At 39.0% G+C, this 19,073-nt stretch overlaps 1 protein-coding gene across 1 annotated transcript in view; it reads right to left on the bottom strand.

The window, feature by feature from the left end:
* Positions 1-19,073, bottom strand: part of LOC110156593 (cadherin-18) — a 354,498-nt gene that overhangs the window by 126,363 nt on the left and 209,062 nt on the right. Inside the window, exon 7 of the mRNA XM_020920794.2 lies at positions 99-232. Coding sequence (XP_020776453.1) covers positions 99-232 — 134 coding nt within the window. The remainder of the gene's footprint in view (positions 1-98; positions 233-19,073) is intronic.

Raw genomic sequence — 19,073 nt, 5'->3', positions numbered from 1 at the left:
AATACCTGCAGAGTGAACACGGCCTACCCGACTAAAGCGCCACAGCTCTTCTCCGTGGAGGGTGCGCAGACCTCCGGGGGGGGTGGTCTTTTACTTACCAACCTCCGCCGCCATCACGGTGACGTTGAGCCAGGGCCTGTCCTCGCGGTCCAGAGGGCGCGTGGTCCTGATAACCCCGCTGCTCTCGTTTATGCTGAACAACTGCTCCTCCTCGCTCTCCTCCATGAAATACCTGAAAGAAAGACAGAGGATGGTGAAAAGGGATGCACGCTGTAGTTTCGGGAAAATATCTTTGGAGTTTTAAGACATGGTTAGGTTTTTAAAGTTTGAAAATAAGAAAGAAATGGGCTCAGTGGTGGATGGGAAGGATAGGGAGCTGTTACGTAAAATGCAACGGAAAACAACATGTTCAACAACCTGAAGGAGGGAATTCGGATGGAAACCTTTTTATCAGATTTTGTATTAGCCCAGTACTCAAAAAAGCCTCCAAAAAGTAGCAGCTGGAGAGTGTGTGGTAGCTCGGAAACCAGTCATTATCATCTATTCTAGGCATGCTCAAAAATCATACTTTTTCTGGCAAAAGATCCATCAATGTTTACACAATATTTTTGACACTGAGATTCCATTTTCATTTCCAAAACTTAGGCCAGGAGAGTCCAAATGTCACTACTGTAGCAGACAAATACTTTTAAAGAAAAATACTAACAAGAAAATAGATTCAAATGGATGTACCAGAGATTGAATTAATTGTAGAGTGCTGTTTATCTTGACCACATGACCATTACATAATTGTTATCTTACTGTAAACAAGGGCCAAATCCTGTCAATGTTTTTTTTTTTTTTTTTTTTTTTTTTAAGTCCCTTATGTGTACATTTTCCCTGGATCTCGAATTGTATCATGTGTATTCATGGCATGGATAGAATTGGATTTGTTTTTTTTAGAATTCAACTCTACTCTGGATCTATTCAACTAACTGGATAGAGTATCGCTGTTGTTTTTTTTCTCAATGTAATCACAAAAGGCTTGTGTTCAGCTGACAGGGCGAGTACAGCTTTGAAAAAATAAAAAATAAAAAGTTGGATTTTGTGGCCAGGTTTAACTATTTTCAAATCAATTCTTCAGTTGTCTTAAAAAGTGCTTTTTAATCGTTAACTTTGGCTCCACTCTGCTCTGCTCTAGCTTAGGGTGACCAGTGTCCCTATTGGGAGAGCCTCAGTTTTGAGCCTTGTGTCCCTGCAGATTTATACAAAACCACTGATGACTTGTCCCAGTTTAATACAAGAAATGTCCCAGGTGTCCCTTTTTTTAACCAATCTGATCTCTGCCAACAGTAAAAAAAAAAAAAAAAAGGCATATATTTTCATTTGTTTTAGGTAAAATACAGACAACCTGCTTAAAAATCACCAAAACATAAACAAGTATCTCATGATGCCGTGAGACAGATTAATTCTGTCAGAAAAAACACTACAAAACAGCACTGACTTGGAACGCACTTTAGAAAATGGGGGCGGGTTGATATACAATATTTTTAACTATTTTATTCTTATTATAACTATTTGTTCTTATTGTTATCTGTGCTGCTGTTGACCTGGACCTGAGTGCATTGTTTCGTTTCTGTGTATTTTTTTATACTGGAATGACAAATAAATTTGATTCTGATATGTTAGTTGTGAATGGGCCGAGTGCAGTGGTGGAGTTAGCAAATTAGGGGCCCTAGGTGAACTTGAGTTTGGGGCCCTCACTATAATGCACTGACAAACTACTCTCATTTAAAGTCATATTGAGAAAAAAATCTAATTACTCTAAGGCTTTGGCCATTAGTGGCACTGAGGGCAACTGGTTGGGGGCCCTTCCAGGTTCGGGGGCCCCAGCTGGTCACTTACTGTTGCCTAATGGTAGCTCCACCTATGGCCGAGTGCATACGTTTTTGTTTTGTTTTGTTTAGTTTTTTTTTCCTTAATTACGCACTCATTTCACCATTTTATTATTACCAAACACCACAAACCAGAGGCGTCCCAGTTTATGATTGTGAAAATCTGGTTATCCAACTCTAGCTCCTCTCGCTCTTATTGGTCGACAAGATCATGTGATACAGGCAAATGGTCATGAACAGGAGATTCACAACTAAAGATCTAGAGACATGTGCTACTGAGCTCGGGCCCATTCAGTTCAATTTCCAGCGATGTTTAGGCCCAGGTTCTTGGCTCCACTTCCTGTAATTTTCAACTTTTATTTCAACTTTGCTTCACAAACTGATACTTGACTGGTGTAAAACTGCAATAAATATCTACTACAGGTACTATCCCAAGAACAAAGTAATAATTTAAATAAAACTCAAACCACCTTAACCTTACGTCCCTTACAAATTGGTCGCTGCATAATGAAAGTAAAACATCCCTATAAGGTTCAAGTGCACGTTATAAACCACAAAGTCACCCTGTACAAAGCTCCATCAGCATGAATAATATTTAGTATAGTCCTGGATTCCTTCGAACTTCCAGATGATTGTAATCCCATTTTACGAGTCCTTCCTTTTATCCAGGAGACGCTCGCAAGGTTGAAAGCGGCGCGCGCGATAAAAGACAGTCCGTTTTACCTCCTCTTGTAAAAGCGTTGAATCTGCTCCAGCCCGCGCTTCTCCGGCTCACTGCACACTCTCGCCTCCTGTCCGACCCGGCTCCTTATCCTATAGATTTGACTCTCAGATCTAACGGGATCCTCTCTCTGCTCCACGGGAACCTTCTCCAAAGCTCAAGATTTACAACACAAAACCTGCCGCGCTCCGTCACACTGTTCAAGGAGATTTTCGAGCTTTTAAAACAAATACAACAGCGCTTACTCTGCTCTCGGAGAGGTACGGGGGATTTTTGACCCAAAGCTTTGGATAAAACACAAGGCCGCAGTGTCCGAGGGTTTCGAGAGTAATGAAAAATTCGCTCTGTTGCCATGGTAATTAACAAAAAAAAACAAAAGAAAGTCATAATAATCTTTTCAGTTGGTTAAAAGCTGCACTCTATAACGTTTTAGTTGAGGGTCCGTCACCTGCTTCTTTCTATGGATATGTGAAGCTGCTCTGCCTGAAATGTTCCACAGTGTGACATTAAACAGCTCGACCTTACATTTATTAAATTACACAGGGTTTTATAGCTCCAGCGAAAGCAATCTCCCTAGATCAGAGGTGTCAAACTCAAATTCACAGAGGGCCAAAATGAAAAACTGGCACTAAGTCATGGGCCAAACTAAATATTTATGTTATTAGGTTCTTTTTTCAGACCAAGAGTTTGTTTTCATACCTGACAGTTTCGACTGCCCACTAGCTTCAGAGTCACGTGATGTTGCTGTGACACGTACCAGCTGATTTATACAGGTTTTGGCCATCTGCAGGATTAAAGAGGCAATCGAAATACGGAAACGTGCCCACGGGACTATAAACCGGGACGAGGGGGCTTTTTTTACTCTCGCACACCTGGGATACTGTCCTGAGGAAGTCGGACAGCAGATGGCGCTGCCGTCCTGCCTCCACTGGTAGGAAGACAGCGCCAAAACCTGTATAAATCAGCTGACCGGGCACTTCACAGCAACATCACGTGACTCTGAGGAAGACCGCTAGTGAGCAGTCGAAACTGTCAGGTATGAAAACAAACTCTTGGTCTGAAAAAAGAACCTAATAACATAAATTATCGGAAGACCAAATGAACCTCATCGGACCCAAACTAAATATTTATTGAAAAATTTCAACATCATCTGCATGTTTTCTCTCCTTTTGAGAAATATTTTCTTATTAAAATAAATGTTTAATAATAGTTTTGCTTAAACATTGAATCCAGAACAAGCATAATATAAAATAATAACATTTTAAATAAATAATGTCTCTATTTTTTCTTTTCACAAAGGCAACAACCAGTCAAAAATAACAACTTGCTGCAATGAAAATCCAATCTTTCAACTATGAACAGTCAAAAATCTTAAAGAAAACATTCATCCCAGCTCAGTTTGCTAGACTGTGATTTACTCTGATACACAAAGCAGATACAAATTCTTAGCATCTCTTCTTAGATACAAGTTCATCAAAGGAGTAGTATTAGTAGTAGTATAAGTAGTAGTATAAGTAGTAGTATTAGCGGCACATGAGCCATACTGGCGTGGAAGCCGGCGGGCAGCTTTAATACATTTTTGATATGAGTTTGCAGGCCAAATATAATTGTATTGTGGCCCAAATTTTCTGCCCTAGAATATCTCCTTGGACACAACCTGGCACTGGATTCTGCCTGAAATGTTTCACAATACAGCATTAAACCTTTCTATGTTCATGGAGACCAAACCAGACCAAGTTATAGGTCAGATCTGTGGAAAGGCAACCCCACTCACAGTCAGAATACCTGTTTTTCTAGACATTTTTGAGCAATAAAACCACCTATAATTGAATAAATGTAAGGTAGAGCTGTTTAATGTCATACTGTGGAACATTCCAGGCAGAGCAATGACACATTATGCATAGAAACACGCAGGTAATGAACCCACAAACAAAAAGTTACACAAAGCACCTTAAATGTTGAAAATAACATTCTACACTGCAAAAAAAATTAATCTAGCCAAATTAAGATGACTTAAATTAAGAAAGTTTTATCATGATTTGAGTAAATTTCACTTGACAAGTAAAATTATCTGCCAGTGACATAAGACTTTTTGTACTTAAAATATGAAAAACCACAACTTTTTGCAGTTAAAATAAGAAAAAAAAATCGAATTTTGCTTGAATTCATTGGTAAATAGTTTTGCTTTGTTTGTTGAATCTTGTTGAATCTACTCAAATAAAGTCAAATCTTCTTAATCTAAGTCATTTTAACTCATCTAGATATTGTTTTTTCCAAGTGTATTGTATAAATATCTACATTTTTTAGTCATTGTGGTGTCAAAATCAGCAATGTATTGAAATCAAGTTTGAAATGTCAGTATCGTGACAACACTAGTCGATACAACTCCTTTTATTCTCCGTTGTTTGTGTAAAATGTGTGTATTTATTTGCTTTCACGGACTCTGACTCAGTCCACTCTGTTGTAGCACACTTCACACAGACACTATCACTGAGGCGCCTCCACAACATATGAATTATATAATCCCGGGCTTTTATGGGGACTCGGATCTCCACAGACTCTCCTCTAAACACGGATTTCTGAGGCGAGAGCAATTACCTTCAATATTAAATAGTGACAAAAGACGGAGCGTGTTTTCACAATGGTAATGGATGACGGATACAAAGATATAATAGAGCTGTTTTCTAAAGATGCAGACCGATATTTGCACTTTTTTGCATATCAGGTATCAGCCGTAAAGGTGCACTGCGTAACTTTTTGTTTGTGGGTCTGTTTCTATGGAGATGTCATTGCTCTGCCTGGAATGTTCTGGTTTTATAGCTCAAAAATACATAGAAAAAGAGGCATTCTGACCCTTAACTTGGTCTGGTTTGGTCTCCATGAAGATCGAAAGGTTTAATGCCATACTGCGAAACATTCCAGACAAAGCAATAATGCATAAAGCACCTTTAAATCTCATGTCTAGGCCAATATTTGGTTTGGTGTCATTAATCGCTCCATGAACCTTTTTTTAATACTCCAACGCGACGATTTCATTGAAGAAACTGAAATTTCGCTGCACCATGATGGATTAATACTAGAAAAGTACCAATCCAGCTTTTTCTGTTCCGATACCGATGTCAATACTTCACCGATACCCAATATCAACAGATACTAGGGCATGTAAATACAAAAAGCATATGGTAAAAAATGATCAAATGTCTTTTGTTATTGTTATTTATCATTTAAAGTAACTACAAAACAGTTTATAGACTAAAATGGGATATCCACTGAAAGATATCCTGGAAACCACCATCGATATCGGTGGCGATATCTGATACAAATATTGTATTGGTGCAGCCTTAGTTAGTACTAAAACAGGGTTATGGATGTCTGAAAACAATTTCTTTTGAGATTATTTTTCATTATTATAGTGTAATTATGCAGAGCAGTAAAATAACAGACTACAGTCCCTGACAAAAGTCTTGTCACTTATCCATTTTGTAGAAACAAAAGCTTATAACCTGACTTTAAATTAATCGATTGGTTTTAGAAATGTCTCATATGAAAGCTAAAACCCTCCCAAATTATGCTCAATATACTAAAATAAATTTGCTTCACTGAAGAAAGATTGATCATTTAATGAACACAGAAAGGTCAGATTTTGGCAAGACAAAAGTTTTGTCGCCTTGTCATATGATGCACCCAATCCTAGATTACAGCCTCACCTGTGATCAGTTACTGATCAATCAATTAGTGGGTGTGTATAAAAAGAACCCCAGCACACCAGACCTTCACATCAACTGCAACTTGACCTCTGACAACATGCCTAAGATCCACCCTGAGACCAAAGTGTTAATTATCAAGAGGCTGAAGACCAGATCCACTGCTGAGGTGGTGACACCTTCAATGTGTCTCAGCGTCAAGTTACAAAGAATAAGAAAAAGATCTGAAATGACTGGAGATGTTTTTGACAAGCCCAGGTCCGGCAGACGCCGCAAGACAACTGCTCGGGAGGACCGTTTGTTGATTCGAAAATCCAAGGCCCCTTTTCCACTGCAGCAGACTCCACCAGGCCTGGTCACCTCAAGTCCCTGTGTCAACCACAACAGTTTGTAGAATTCTGTCTCGAAATGAAAAAAACGTGTGGCATTTGCCAAGGCCCACAGCCTGCTAAAAGGATGGACACTGGAAAAGTGGCAGAAGGTGGATTTCTCAGATTAATCCTCGGTTGAATTACATCACAGCCGCCGCAAATATTGCAGGAGACCTACTGGAGCCCACATGGATCCAAGATTCACCCAGTTAAGTTTGGTGGCGGAAAAATCCTGGTCTGGGGTTCCATCCAGTATGGGGGTGTGCGAGACATTTGCAGGGTGGAAGGCAAATATCAATAAACCTAAAATATCAAGAAGTATTAGCTCCTCTTACATTCCCAACCATAAACAGGTCAAATTTTTGCAGCAGGATGGTGCTCCATCACATACTTCTATCTCTACATCAAAGTTTCTCAAGGTGAAGAAGATCAAGGTGCTCCAGGACTGGCCAGCCCAGTCACCAGACATGAAACATCATTGAGCAGGTCTGTGGGGTAGAATGAAAAGAGGAAGCATGGAAGACAAAACCAAAGAATCTTGATGAACTCTGGGAGGCATGTAAGACGCTTTTCTTTGCTATTCCTGATGACTTCATCAACAAATTGTATGAATCACTGTCGAACCGTATGGATGCATCCTTCAAGCTCATGGAGTCATACAAGAGATATTAAATATGGATCTCACAGCACCACTACTTCATTCACTGACGTTATGCAACATATTTTTGTATTTGAAGTAAATTATTTGTTAAATTTTCTGTAGGCGACAAAACTTTTGTCTTGCCAAAATCTGACCTTTCTGTGTTCATTAAATGATCAATCTTTCTTCAGTGAAGCAAATTTATTTTAGTATATTGAGCATAATTTGGGAGGGTTTTAGCTTTCATATGAGACATTTCTAAAACCAATCGATTAATTTAAAGTCAGGTTATAAGCTTTTGTTTCTACAAAATGGATAAGCGACAAGACTTTTGTCAGGGACTGTAGATTTATGTTAGAAGTAATTTCAAATCATATTTTTTTGAGGGGAAAATGATCAAAATTGGTCCCAAAATTTGCCCCAAAACATCGGCAGACCTGAGCATTGTCCGGCTCCCGGGCCACATACGACGCTGACCGGCCCATTTAAGCTCATTCGGAATTAAATAAATAAACATATTTTATCATTTTACCTCATATATGGACTAGAGCTGCAGTGCTTTTATTTTAGAGGTGGGGTTTTTTTTGACATTTTTTGAAAGGCAACCTTACTTTTTCACTGCTTAGTCATAACATAAACTCTTTCCCAGTCTGACCAGCTCGTCAAAACAATGATATTTACTGCTTTTTATAAAGAAATACAATTCATATTATGCAGAATTGAGTTAAGGATAAGCAATATTTTCTGTTTCTCATGTGTCCCCATGAAAAAAAAGCCCCACCCCTGCTCTAAACAATCTGTATCAGCAACAGCAAAAAAAAAAAAAAAAAAATAAATAAAAGATAAAAACGTTGATCAATCTACTTCTCTCCACAGATCTGACCTGTAACTCATCCTAGCTGCATCACCTGCTTGTTTCCATGGAGACAGAAAAGAGTAATGCCACACTAATGAACATTTTACCCAAAGCAATCACAGATTCTCCGTGGAGACAAGAAAAGCGAGGTTCGTTCCAGAAAAGTTTCATAATGCTCCTTTAAAGTCCGCCCACGGAGCTTGTATTGACGTATTCTCACTAATTCATCTCTTAATGACCTCTTTACGGCTCTAATCCAGTCTTTATTCCCCGGGTGGTTCAGGTCTCGTGGAGTGTTTTCCATTGACTGGAGCCTACAGACGCTACAGCAGATATTAGCACCAGGGTTTATTAGCGGTAATGAGTCTGTGAGGACACGAGAGGAAATGTCAGGGTTTATTCAGAGCAAAGGGTAAACTCCTGCTCTTACTTCAGTTTCCAAAATAAAAATATATGTAGCTATTTTGCAGCTGATATTGTCAACATTCCCAGGGTGAAGCTCTGTTAGTTCCACTGTTGGGCAAGATACTTCAAAACTGTAATGTGGTATTTATGACTTGTTACTGTCATTTCAAAGTAATCTGTTACATTACAATATTACTGCATTTAAAATGTAAAACATTACTCAACTATTGCAGCACTTTAAGTTACGCTCAACAAAATAACTGTCACTGATCATCAAATAACAATCAGCAAGCGAAGATGCCGAACCTTTGCGCCATATATGGCCTGAACCAGGACAGAACTAGGACTAAATCAAGTCTAAACCAGGACTAATCCAAGACTGAACCAGACCTGAATCAGGACTAAACCAGGTCTAAACCAGGACTGAACCGAGGACTGAACCAAGAAGATTGAACCAGAAGGACTGAACCAGGATTAAACCAGGAGGACTAAATCAGAACTAAACCAGGACTAAACCAGGTCTAAACCAGGTCTAAACCAGGACTAAACCATGTCTAAACCAGGACTAAACCAGGACTAAACCAGGTCTAAACCCGGACTGAACCAGGACTAAACCATGTCTAAACCAGGTCTAAACCAGGACTAAACCAGGACTAAACCAGGTCTAAACCCGGACTGAATCGAGGACTAAACCCAGGTCTAAACCCGGACTAAACCAACACTGAACCAGGTGTAAACCTCAACTGAACAAGGAACTAGGACCAGGACATTCCTGGTTTGGGTTGGTTAGGAATAATAAAATGTGAAATGAGTGCATACTTAAGGAAAATTGTTCTGCACTCAGCACTAATGTGAGTCACATTGTCTTTGTGTTTTGGTCATTTTTAAGCAGCTTTTCTGTATTTTACTTAAACAAATAACAAAAAAATACAGTGTATGCCTCTCTTTACTGTTGACAGGGATCAGATTGGTCAAAAATAGAGACACCTGGGATGTTTCTTGTATAAAACTGGGACAAATCACTGTTTTTGGATAAATCTGCTGGGACAGGAGACACAGGGCTCAAAACTGGGACTGTCCCGGGTAAAATCTGGTCACCCTACATTACCGTCACAGTAAAACTCCACCCTCGTCTCTTATAAACTCATCGTGGTGCATAATTGAAATGCTCTGAATGCGTAAGGTAAGGGATCATTTTGGACGAGTGCACACCGTTTAAAATGATCTCAAACATTTTACACAATTTTTAAGAGAGTAAACATCTAATTCAGTGCGTTTAATTCAATTAAAAATGGATTTACTCCAGACCACTAGCTCTGAGTAGCCCATACTACAAACATGTCCTTAGTCACACAGAAGCCCATTAGCCTGCAGCAGGAAAATCTCCAGCTAAAATAATTTTGGTGTGACTAATTAGCCTCTGACAGAGCTTATTGTTGACATCAGTTCAGTACAAAACACGAGAGCACATTTTTGCACTCGTCACTAACCCCGCGCTCTCTCTGTATGTGTGTGTGTGTCCGTGTGTGTGTGTAGAAGTGAAGGCTGATGTGCCTCTGTGAACACGCTCAGAGGCACTGCTCCGTCAATAGAGCCCTGAACAAAAGCTAAAGGTGCATTTCTGCTGCTCTCAAACTCATTTAATTTCTCCAAAGGAATGGATTCTTACATAGCTCCAAGGCAAAGAGGTTTTATAAGATAATGAATAAGCGTGCAAAGGTTCTGAGTCATCAGGACTCCGTCAATCTCACTGCACAAAACATCGACGGAGTTTAAAATTACTTAAATTCACATGCCAATTTTATTTTGTGAGTCTGGGCAATGTTTTTTTTCTTTACAATAGTGATTTTTCTGCAAGGCTTTTGTGAAATAAGACCATGAAAATACTATAAGCAAAGGTGTGTGGTACTCAGTTCTCTTTACATGTACTTATAGTAGTAGAAAATGTTGTAAATTTTATTTTCACAGTAGTTTTCAGATCTCAACTATCGGTCTAAATCTTGCTGATATGGACCGAACGTTCACGTGGGCACGTTATACTTTTTTATAAAGCTTAGACTCTCTATATTATGCCTGTCCAATTTACAGACAGATAAATGTCTTTATATGTGATGCTGCATCAATATTTACCTGCGGAGTAATTTGTGTCTGTGATGCCGTACTGCCCCTGAATGCACCCCCAGACTCATGTCACTTACTTGTTTACACACGCAGCTGCTGTCAACATGCTGCATTATATTCTTTTTATGGATGATCGTTTTGAGTCAGGATTGAAAGGACACTGAAGTATCACAAGTGAAGACTTGTGATATGAGAGGTGCCCGTGTGAGCGGTGAGTGTTACAAATCCGTAGATTTGTAGCAGATCGGACGCAGCATTCAGTCTGTTTCTGTGCTTTGTCTTCATTTTTGTGAGCACAGAAAATCTCAGACCTACAAACCTACATGCAGATTGTGACAAGTCGACCCCCCAAAAAATCTCTTGCGACCCATCTGAAGTTTGCAACCCAGTCTTTGGGAAACAAGGCTTTACAGTGCATTATTCATTACTCCACTCTGTTGTAGCCACAGACGCCCAGTGGCAGACAGAGAGAAGCAAGCCTGCCAATCTGCGTCATCGGGCCCTCCATCCCCCGCCAACCCTCACGCTCACATCACACTGGGCACTGTGGGTGGAGGTGTCTTGCCTGAGAACACAACAGTTTTGCTACTGGCGTCCCACTGCAGCGTCTGATATTCCCAAAAGTCTCTGATCCAAGTTCTACCCAGGCCCAGCCCCGCTCAGCTTCCAACATGAGACGAGACTGGGCACCGATGAACAAAGTATGGCCACAAGTTTGAACATTTGTGTTTCGTGCACAGCTCCATCAGAAATGAATTACTTTTTAGATCTCTTTGTGTCTTACTCATTTGCTTTTTCCTTCAAATTACATTCATTTGGAATTCTAAAACAGATACTACATCCTTATACTGCAGGGGTCTCCAACCTTTTTCTTGCGGTGAGCTCCTTTACAAAACAAAAATGCCAGAGAGCTACTCATTTTAGCGGCCACAAAAAATTGAGATGATGATAAGAAAGAGGGCAAGCTTTTGAGTACAGTTAGATGCCAACGAAACATAAACCACTGTCCATTTATTAGTGCAAAAAGTTGGACTTCAGAAATATACATTTACAATAGTAATAGGCATGTAATTAACTCCATTTTTGTTATAAAAAAAAATAAAATAAAATAAATCCCTCTTTTTCCCATACTTATTTATCTTATTTATTTATGTATTTATTTAGTTTACTTATTACGCATTACTTTATTATTATTATTATGATTATTATTATTATTATTATTTATTTATTTATTTTTACTATGGAGATTGTATATTACAGTGGAGAAGGGTAATGGGAAAGGGGGTTTGGGGAATAAAAAAAATTATCAGGGGGCCCAGTTGTAAAACTGTTGTTGTGTCCTTAGGCAAGGCACTTCACCCTCATTGCCTAGTATGAAAGTGTTGTGTGTGTGACTGATAGTGATGGTCGGAGTCACTTCTGTCAGTCTATAATAATAAAAATGTTATTTATATTGCACTTCACATAAAATAATCTCAAAGTGCTACAGGTAAAACAGTGAATCAAAGTGCATCAGTATAAAAGTGCTCCCACCATATCTCCCCCCGAGCATTTGAGCTCTGAGTATTTATACAGAAATACAAGTTACATACATATCAAAGCAGAGTGACTTTGGTTTCAGAGGCTGGTGCTAAATTAACATACAGCTGAGGAGAACAAAAGGCTTCCTGAAGGACGAGACAGTTGTGTCTGATGAACCTTTACACATGTTAAAGACTGGTCTTACACAAAGACATATTGAAAGAAATCTTTCCACAATCTAAATTTCTATCACAGTCTACAGTAGTAGTTTATAGGGATGGGCATTTGATGAAATTTTCTTAATCGATCGTTGGAAGAATTAACGATCGATTATCGATTAATCATTAACGTTTTTATATTAAAATGAGCATCATTATTATTACTATCTGCACTACTAATCTGCATAAATAAATTCAACTTTACGACATATAAACCGTTACGACTCTAGAGCCACATCAGCCCGTTTGAGATTATAATGTGTTTAATTCAGTCTGCGCAGCTCTCACAGAAACGAAACTTAAAATCGCATCGCTAATTTGCATAAACTAAGCGAAGATAAAACTACGCTCTTGTGTCGCTGATGCGGTTCAATTTCTGTCAGATTAAAAGACATGACTCAGTGGAATACAAGTATTTGCGTTTGTCAAAACCAGGAACACCGTACGGGGGGAGGGAGGTGGGGACTCGTCATCGACATTGCGTGACTCTCACCTGGCAAAGCTTTTTCCCACTGGACACCGAAACATATGTGCTGCTTTGTTCACTGTGCACATGGCCTCACACTTGTCCCGAACGCAATGGAAAGCGTGGAATTTCTTTTGCAAGTCATCGTTAAATACGCATTTGTGCTTCGGTACATTGCAGACTGACCGACTGTTTGTGTCTCGCTCCTTCTGAGGGCAGAGCTACATGTACAGACCTGTTTGGTCACGCTACGCGCAGCAACCTACATTCGGTTTGTCGATTAAAATTAACGTAATCGATGAAATTCTTAATGATCAATTATCAATTAATCGACTAATCATGCCCATCCCTAGTAGTTTACCACCACCGGGTCTGGAGTGAATGAATAATGCTCTGTAAAGCGTCTTTGAGTGTCCAAAAAAGCGCTATATAAAACTGATGCATTATTATTGTCACATTATATTACTACTAATTGTTGTTTCTCTGTGACATCTGCTTTAAGTGCACAAAAAAAATATATAAAAAATCATCAGCACAATGGTATAATTTCGAAATTTCGGCGAGCTACTTGGAAAGGGATGGCGAGCTACTGGCGGCGCAGTAGCTCGCCAATAACTTTTGAGTAGTAGTTTCCTTGGATAATATTTTACAGAATTACTCGTTGTAGCAATTCTCTTCTAAACTCTAAAACTACACAGAGACTAATTCAAATGTGGACTGCGTTGTTTGTGCTTAAATCCACACGTCGCCTTAATTCACTCTCAAAAACCCCGATCACAGCTGTGCAGAAGAGGCTAATTCATGCTGCATTCAGGGACAATATCAGCGTGGTACTTTTGGCTTGCGCTGAGTTCAAGTGGCAGTCAGCGTGCGTTTTCCGGATACCTGCGCGTTGGAAGCGTCAGGGGCGATGCGAGCGGATAAAGGAGAGGTATTCCCGGGAGGACAGCGACGGCTCTTTCATATGGAGATGTCCCTGTCTGCGGAGAGTCTATCCCACTTCTTTAAAGCTCATGAATCAAACAAAAGCGCGCCCTCCTCGCTCTGCGTTTACTTCCCGCTGTTTCCAAGATTAAGATAAATAGAAAGTCTAACTCCCAGCAGAGCGCACAAGTGTTTAGCCGTGAAAAGGTGACGCGGGGAGCTAAAATATTGTGTTTTCATGATGGACGTCATGTCAGTCCCATAACATGAGCTGTTATTTCGCCTCAAGCTGCGCGCAACTCAACTACAGCTTTTCTGGGGAATAAAATACACCACATTTTCAGCTATAAAGTACTTCTGTGTAACTTTTTTTGTGAAGATTCGTCTACTGCTTGTCACTATGGAGATGTCGTTGGTTGCCGGGAATGTTACACGGTATGGCATAACGGAAAAAAAATCATTATTTGTTGAAACTGGGGTTACTTCAAACTTGAATTTAACACTAAATAATAGACTTGATACTCAATACCAATATTAATATCGCAATAATAATAATAAAAACACTCTATACTTAGACAATAAAATCATACCACTTTCTTGTATATTGCCCCATGATCTTATCTGTGTAATCTCTCAGTGGTCCAGGTAGGTTCCACAGTGGTCCATGGGGGTGTACTAGTATTTGTGCTCTTGTATCAGTACTAATACCTGCTGCTCAAGTGAGTATCTAGTTTCAATACCAGTTTTAGTATTGATTAGTAGAGGTGTAACGGCACATGTATTCGTGCCAAACAGTTTTGGTACGGGACGTTTGGTTCGTTACGCAGCAGTGAACGAGTGAGTTTTACGTAATTTGTGTGTGTTTACATTCCACCGCTACATGTGCAGCTACGCGGAAGACTCGGCTCTTTAATATCCAGGAGGGAACTTGCCTGTGATTGGGGTGGCAGTGTTTCCCGCCTTGACAACAATTGTCCCCCGCCTTGACTTACGTCCCTCCGAACCACGTGAATCCTCGCCAAAAAAATATGAAGATTGAGTAAAACTTCATGCTGGAACTGTTAGGGCTGCGCTTTACTTTTTGTTTAGTTGTAGCTGTTTAGTTTTGTTAACTGTTTACAAGGAATTTATTTTTTTATAATATTTCATACATTTGTTGCTTATTTGAGCATATTTTATTTAACTTATTAGTATTACCAAGCAACACTTTGCATTTATTTTCCAGTTTGTGTTTTTATTAAACCAACTATTTGTTTTAACATTATACAAATAAACAAGCAAATCGTTTTGCATTTTGTTCCATACTGTACCAAAAATGAAGCGAACCATGACCTCAAACCAAAGTACATACCGAACTGTGATTTTTGTGTACTGTTACACCCGTATTGATTAGTTTATGATTTCCGATTTTTATAATCCACTTCTATATTTTCAGAGTACACTACTACTGTATTAGTACTATATAGACACAATATATTGTACTAGTATTTTTTGTGATAAAGATTATAAAATGTATGTAATTGTACTTCCAGTTATAGTAATCAGTAAAATCATGACTATACATTTAATTAATTGCACAGGACTTATCTGTCTCTCACCAATCTATCTTTTATCTACCTTCTAGGTGGAACAGACAATTTTGAGCTCTTCTGAGATGTAGACAGACTAATAATAAAGATTTAATCAAACACGTGTGAATGAAACATAACACAGCCCCAGATGTGTTTTTGATGAGGTAACATTATAACCTGGCTTTAACGCTCACAAGAGTCAATTTTGCATACAACAGCACCAGTAAAATGTATATTACTTCGGCTTGCATTGCAATTCTGCTGTAATTCTTCATATCTTGAGAAAGGACATAATTTCCAAACCACCTTAGCGTTCTAGTTTACCTTCAGGTCCCAGTATTGCATCCATAAAACATCCCGTAGGTCAGTAGCCCGCGCTGTAATTCTGCCATATTCTCCACTATCAGCCGTGCTTTCCTATGTGCCCCTTCACAACATATAAGGTGTGCGATGATTACAGGCTGCTGGCTTAGCGTTCCTCGCAGTACCACGACACGTAAATAACTGTGCCGTTGGAGAAATAGACTAATATATTCTTGTCATAATACTTGGCAAGGACACCATAAAGATGAATAGAAAATGGGAATAGGAACATGGGATATGACATAAGTATTAAAGGTCCTATTTTACGCCAAATATATTCTTGTGAGCTTTAAAGGCGCACTAAACATGTAGAGTTTCGGTCAACAGCTTGTTTCGATGGATAATATGTCATTGCTCTGCCTGGAATGTTCCACAGTGTGACATTAAACAGCTCTACTTTACATTTATTCAACTGCAGGTGGTTTTATAGCGCAAAAATACCAAGAAAAACATTTGAATTCTGACTCTAAATGGGTGTTGCTTCTCCACAGATCTTTCACACATGTTTGAGTAATCATTTATTATTATTACATGATTAGGCTCTACATATCCAAAGCTCAAAATGCTCTGTTCCACCTTGTGATGTCATGAAGTGGAAGTTTTCAAGTTCACCTTTTACCTTTTGTTCAGTAGAGATTGGCAATTCCAGGGTGGCAATAATCCAAATGATTGCAATGTAACCAGGTCTAAAACTGTACTAAACCAGGACTAAAACAAAACCAAACTGGGTCTAAACCAGGACTAAAGCAGTACTCGATGTCTAGCCCACAGTACTTAAAGTAGGACTAAACCAGGGCTAAAGCAGGCTAAACAAGGACTAAAACAGTACTCAATGCCGAGTGACTTACCTGCTACTAAAACCAGGAAACCAGGCTCTAAAAAGGACTACTAGTACTCAATGCCTAGCCCAAACTGAAGACCTAAAGTACTTGATGTCTAGCCTCACAACTTAACTTTTAGCTAGGATTAACAGCTAAACTAACCAGCCTAAACCAGAGACTAAAGTAGGCTAAACCAGGACTAAAAAAAGCAGGACGAAACCAGGCCTAAACAGGACAAATGCACCCCCCTTGACTAAAACCAACCAGGACTAAACCAGGACTAAAGCTAGCACTAAACCAAAACCCAGGATAAGTCCCAGCTCGACACAAGCTATACATTATTTTTAGAATTTTTCATGTCTTAAAAACCAGGACATTAACAAACCACATCCGAAACAATACTCCCAGAATTTTCTGTAGTTTTAAAGTGGGAAAAATCCAGAATGACTAGCCCATTAATAAGAACAGGTTTTGAGTGTTTAATAAGGGAATAAACTTACCACGTACACCATTGACATCTCTTTATACCTGTCTACTGCAGCATAAAAAATTTAACTATAATGTGCTTTAACATGTTGGTAAACCTAAAAACGCAAACAGACGACATATTGACCCAAAAAACTACAACACTTATGAAATGTTCATTATGTCTATAGAAAAGAATATTCTGTCACCTTCTAAAACCAACAAAGAGATGACTCACTGTCCTAACCCTATAAAGAAAAGTCTGATAAAATATAATCAGAACACCTCCCACCATTAGCCTGGTCTGTCTGATAAAAAAGAGCTGCATAGAACATCGTCTCTCGTTTTCTCACACACTGGACCACGAGCCGATCTCTCTGTTTAGAGAGCAGAGACGACCGCCAGAAACAGGTCAAGGTAAAAATAACGGTCAAACACAACTGCCGCCCAGGGACACATACGAGGAGGCGTGGACTCATACCGGGCTATACACACCTGACACTACCCTAGGTTAGCCATTAAGTGAATTTATGAATCTATGTCAGTACTTAGTACCAGAAGATTATCTGACAATAGTCTTGAGTACAGTGTGGATCTTAACATGATATAGGACGAAAATACAGTTAATCTAAGAACAGGGTTCAGAAACTGTAATAAAAGAAAAGGACTAGGTTGTTCAAATCAGTCAAAATGACGCTCACAAAACGAGAAGAGCTTTGGACTTAGAGATTATAGGAGTCGATAAGAGACTGAGCCAAGTTGAAGTTTTAATGAAGGAATAATTTAGAGTTTAAAACAGGTCAAAATGTCAGTAAAACAGGATTGCTTCTAAATAAAAACACTAAATCACGTAAGATAACGGCCAGTTATTAACGCAACATTATACTTAAAATAATCTGAAAAGACATAACAACGAGACTCTATTTTTACAAGTCTCAAATTAAGTCACGAAAGTTTTTATAGACCTCAAGTCGAACTTTGTCATAAGAAGAAAACCAAAGTTAAAAAAAAAGTCAGCAAGTCCAAAGTCTAGGTCTCAGTCAACTACGAACCACTAAAAATAACTAAGTCCAAGTCAAGTCCAGGGTAAGTCAGAGTGTGCAAGAGCGAGTCAAGTCATTTAAAAAGTAAAAACCATAGGCTTTCCACCCAATTTTTGTACTCGTTTCTGCATATTGAGCTGAAACTTTACTACAGTTTAAAATCAGAGGAGGAGATACTTTTTATTTAACAATTAAGTTTATACATTTGATATTTTTAAAGTTTATAGGTATTTTCAGTAATGTAAATTGGTTGTAAAGTGTGACATCTACGGTCTAGAATTCAGAATAAAATTGTCTTACAAAGTAAAGCTAGGCAACCTCAAGTCTACACAAGTCACAGGCCTAACAAGTCAAAGTCGAGTCCCCAGTCACTGACCTTAAAGTAGGGTCAACCCCAAGTCACTTAGTCCATTTTATCAAGTTCGAAGTCTACCAAGTCCTAAAAATAGTGATCTCAAGTCTGACGTCGAGTGCCAAGTCACGAGATGCAAGTTACATAAGAAGACAAGTTTTACAATGAAATTGCCACGTTTACATGAGAGCTTTATAATATCAGAATAAAAATCAAGTAATTCTGAAAATAAAATGAATTTCGCCCAAAACATCCATGTATTGTAACATTTAATGTTAATTGAAAACTTGATTTTTCGAGTCACAGAACTTAAAAAAAGAAAAGTGGGGGTTCATAATGATTTTAAAGACAAAAATTAATATTTCAATTCCTCAAATTAAACGTTTATTCTTCACTTAAAAAAATTCTGAGCGTCATTCATTCATACATGTGGCTCGTTGTGTCGCCTTGTGACACTCTGACACGATCAGTAACAAGCCGACAAGCTCACAGTTCTGGCTTCTCTTTTTCTTTTGACTCGAACTTGATTCTTCTTTCTGCTCCTGGCGAAGCCGTGGAATGGGCCGAAGTGAGAAAGCGTTGTCTTAGTGTGACTCTCTTACATCTGCCGGTGATGAGGAATCTCAGCTGCCGCTTC

The sequence above is a fragment of the Boleophthalmus pectinirostris genome, unplaced genomic scaffold, assembly GCF_026225935.1.
Source record: "Boleophthalmus pectinirostris isolate CB_2022bp ecotype Guang Dong unplaced genomic scaffold, ASM2622593v1 HiC_scaffold_15, whole genome shotgun sequence".
Taxonomy (NCBI): Eukaryota; Metazoa; Chordata; class Actinopteri; order Gobiiformes; family Gobiidae; genus Boleophthalmus; species Boleophthalmus pectinirostris.
The sequence above is the reverse complement of the archived record's forward strand: the minus strand, read 5'-3'. Positions and strand labels throughout refer to the sequence as shown.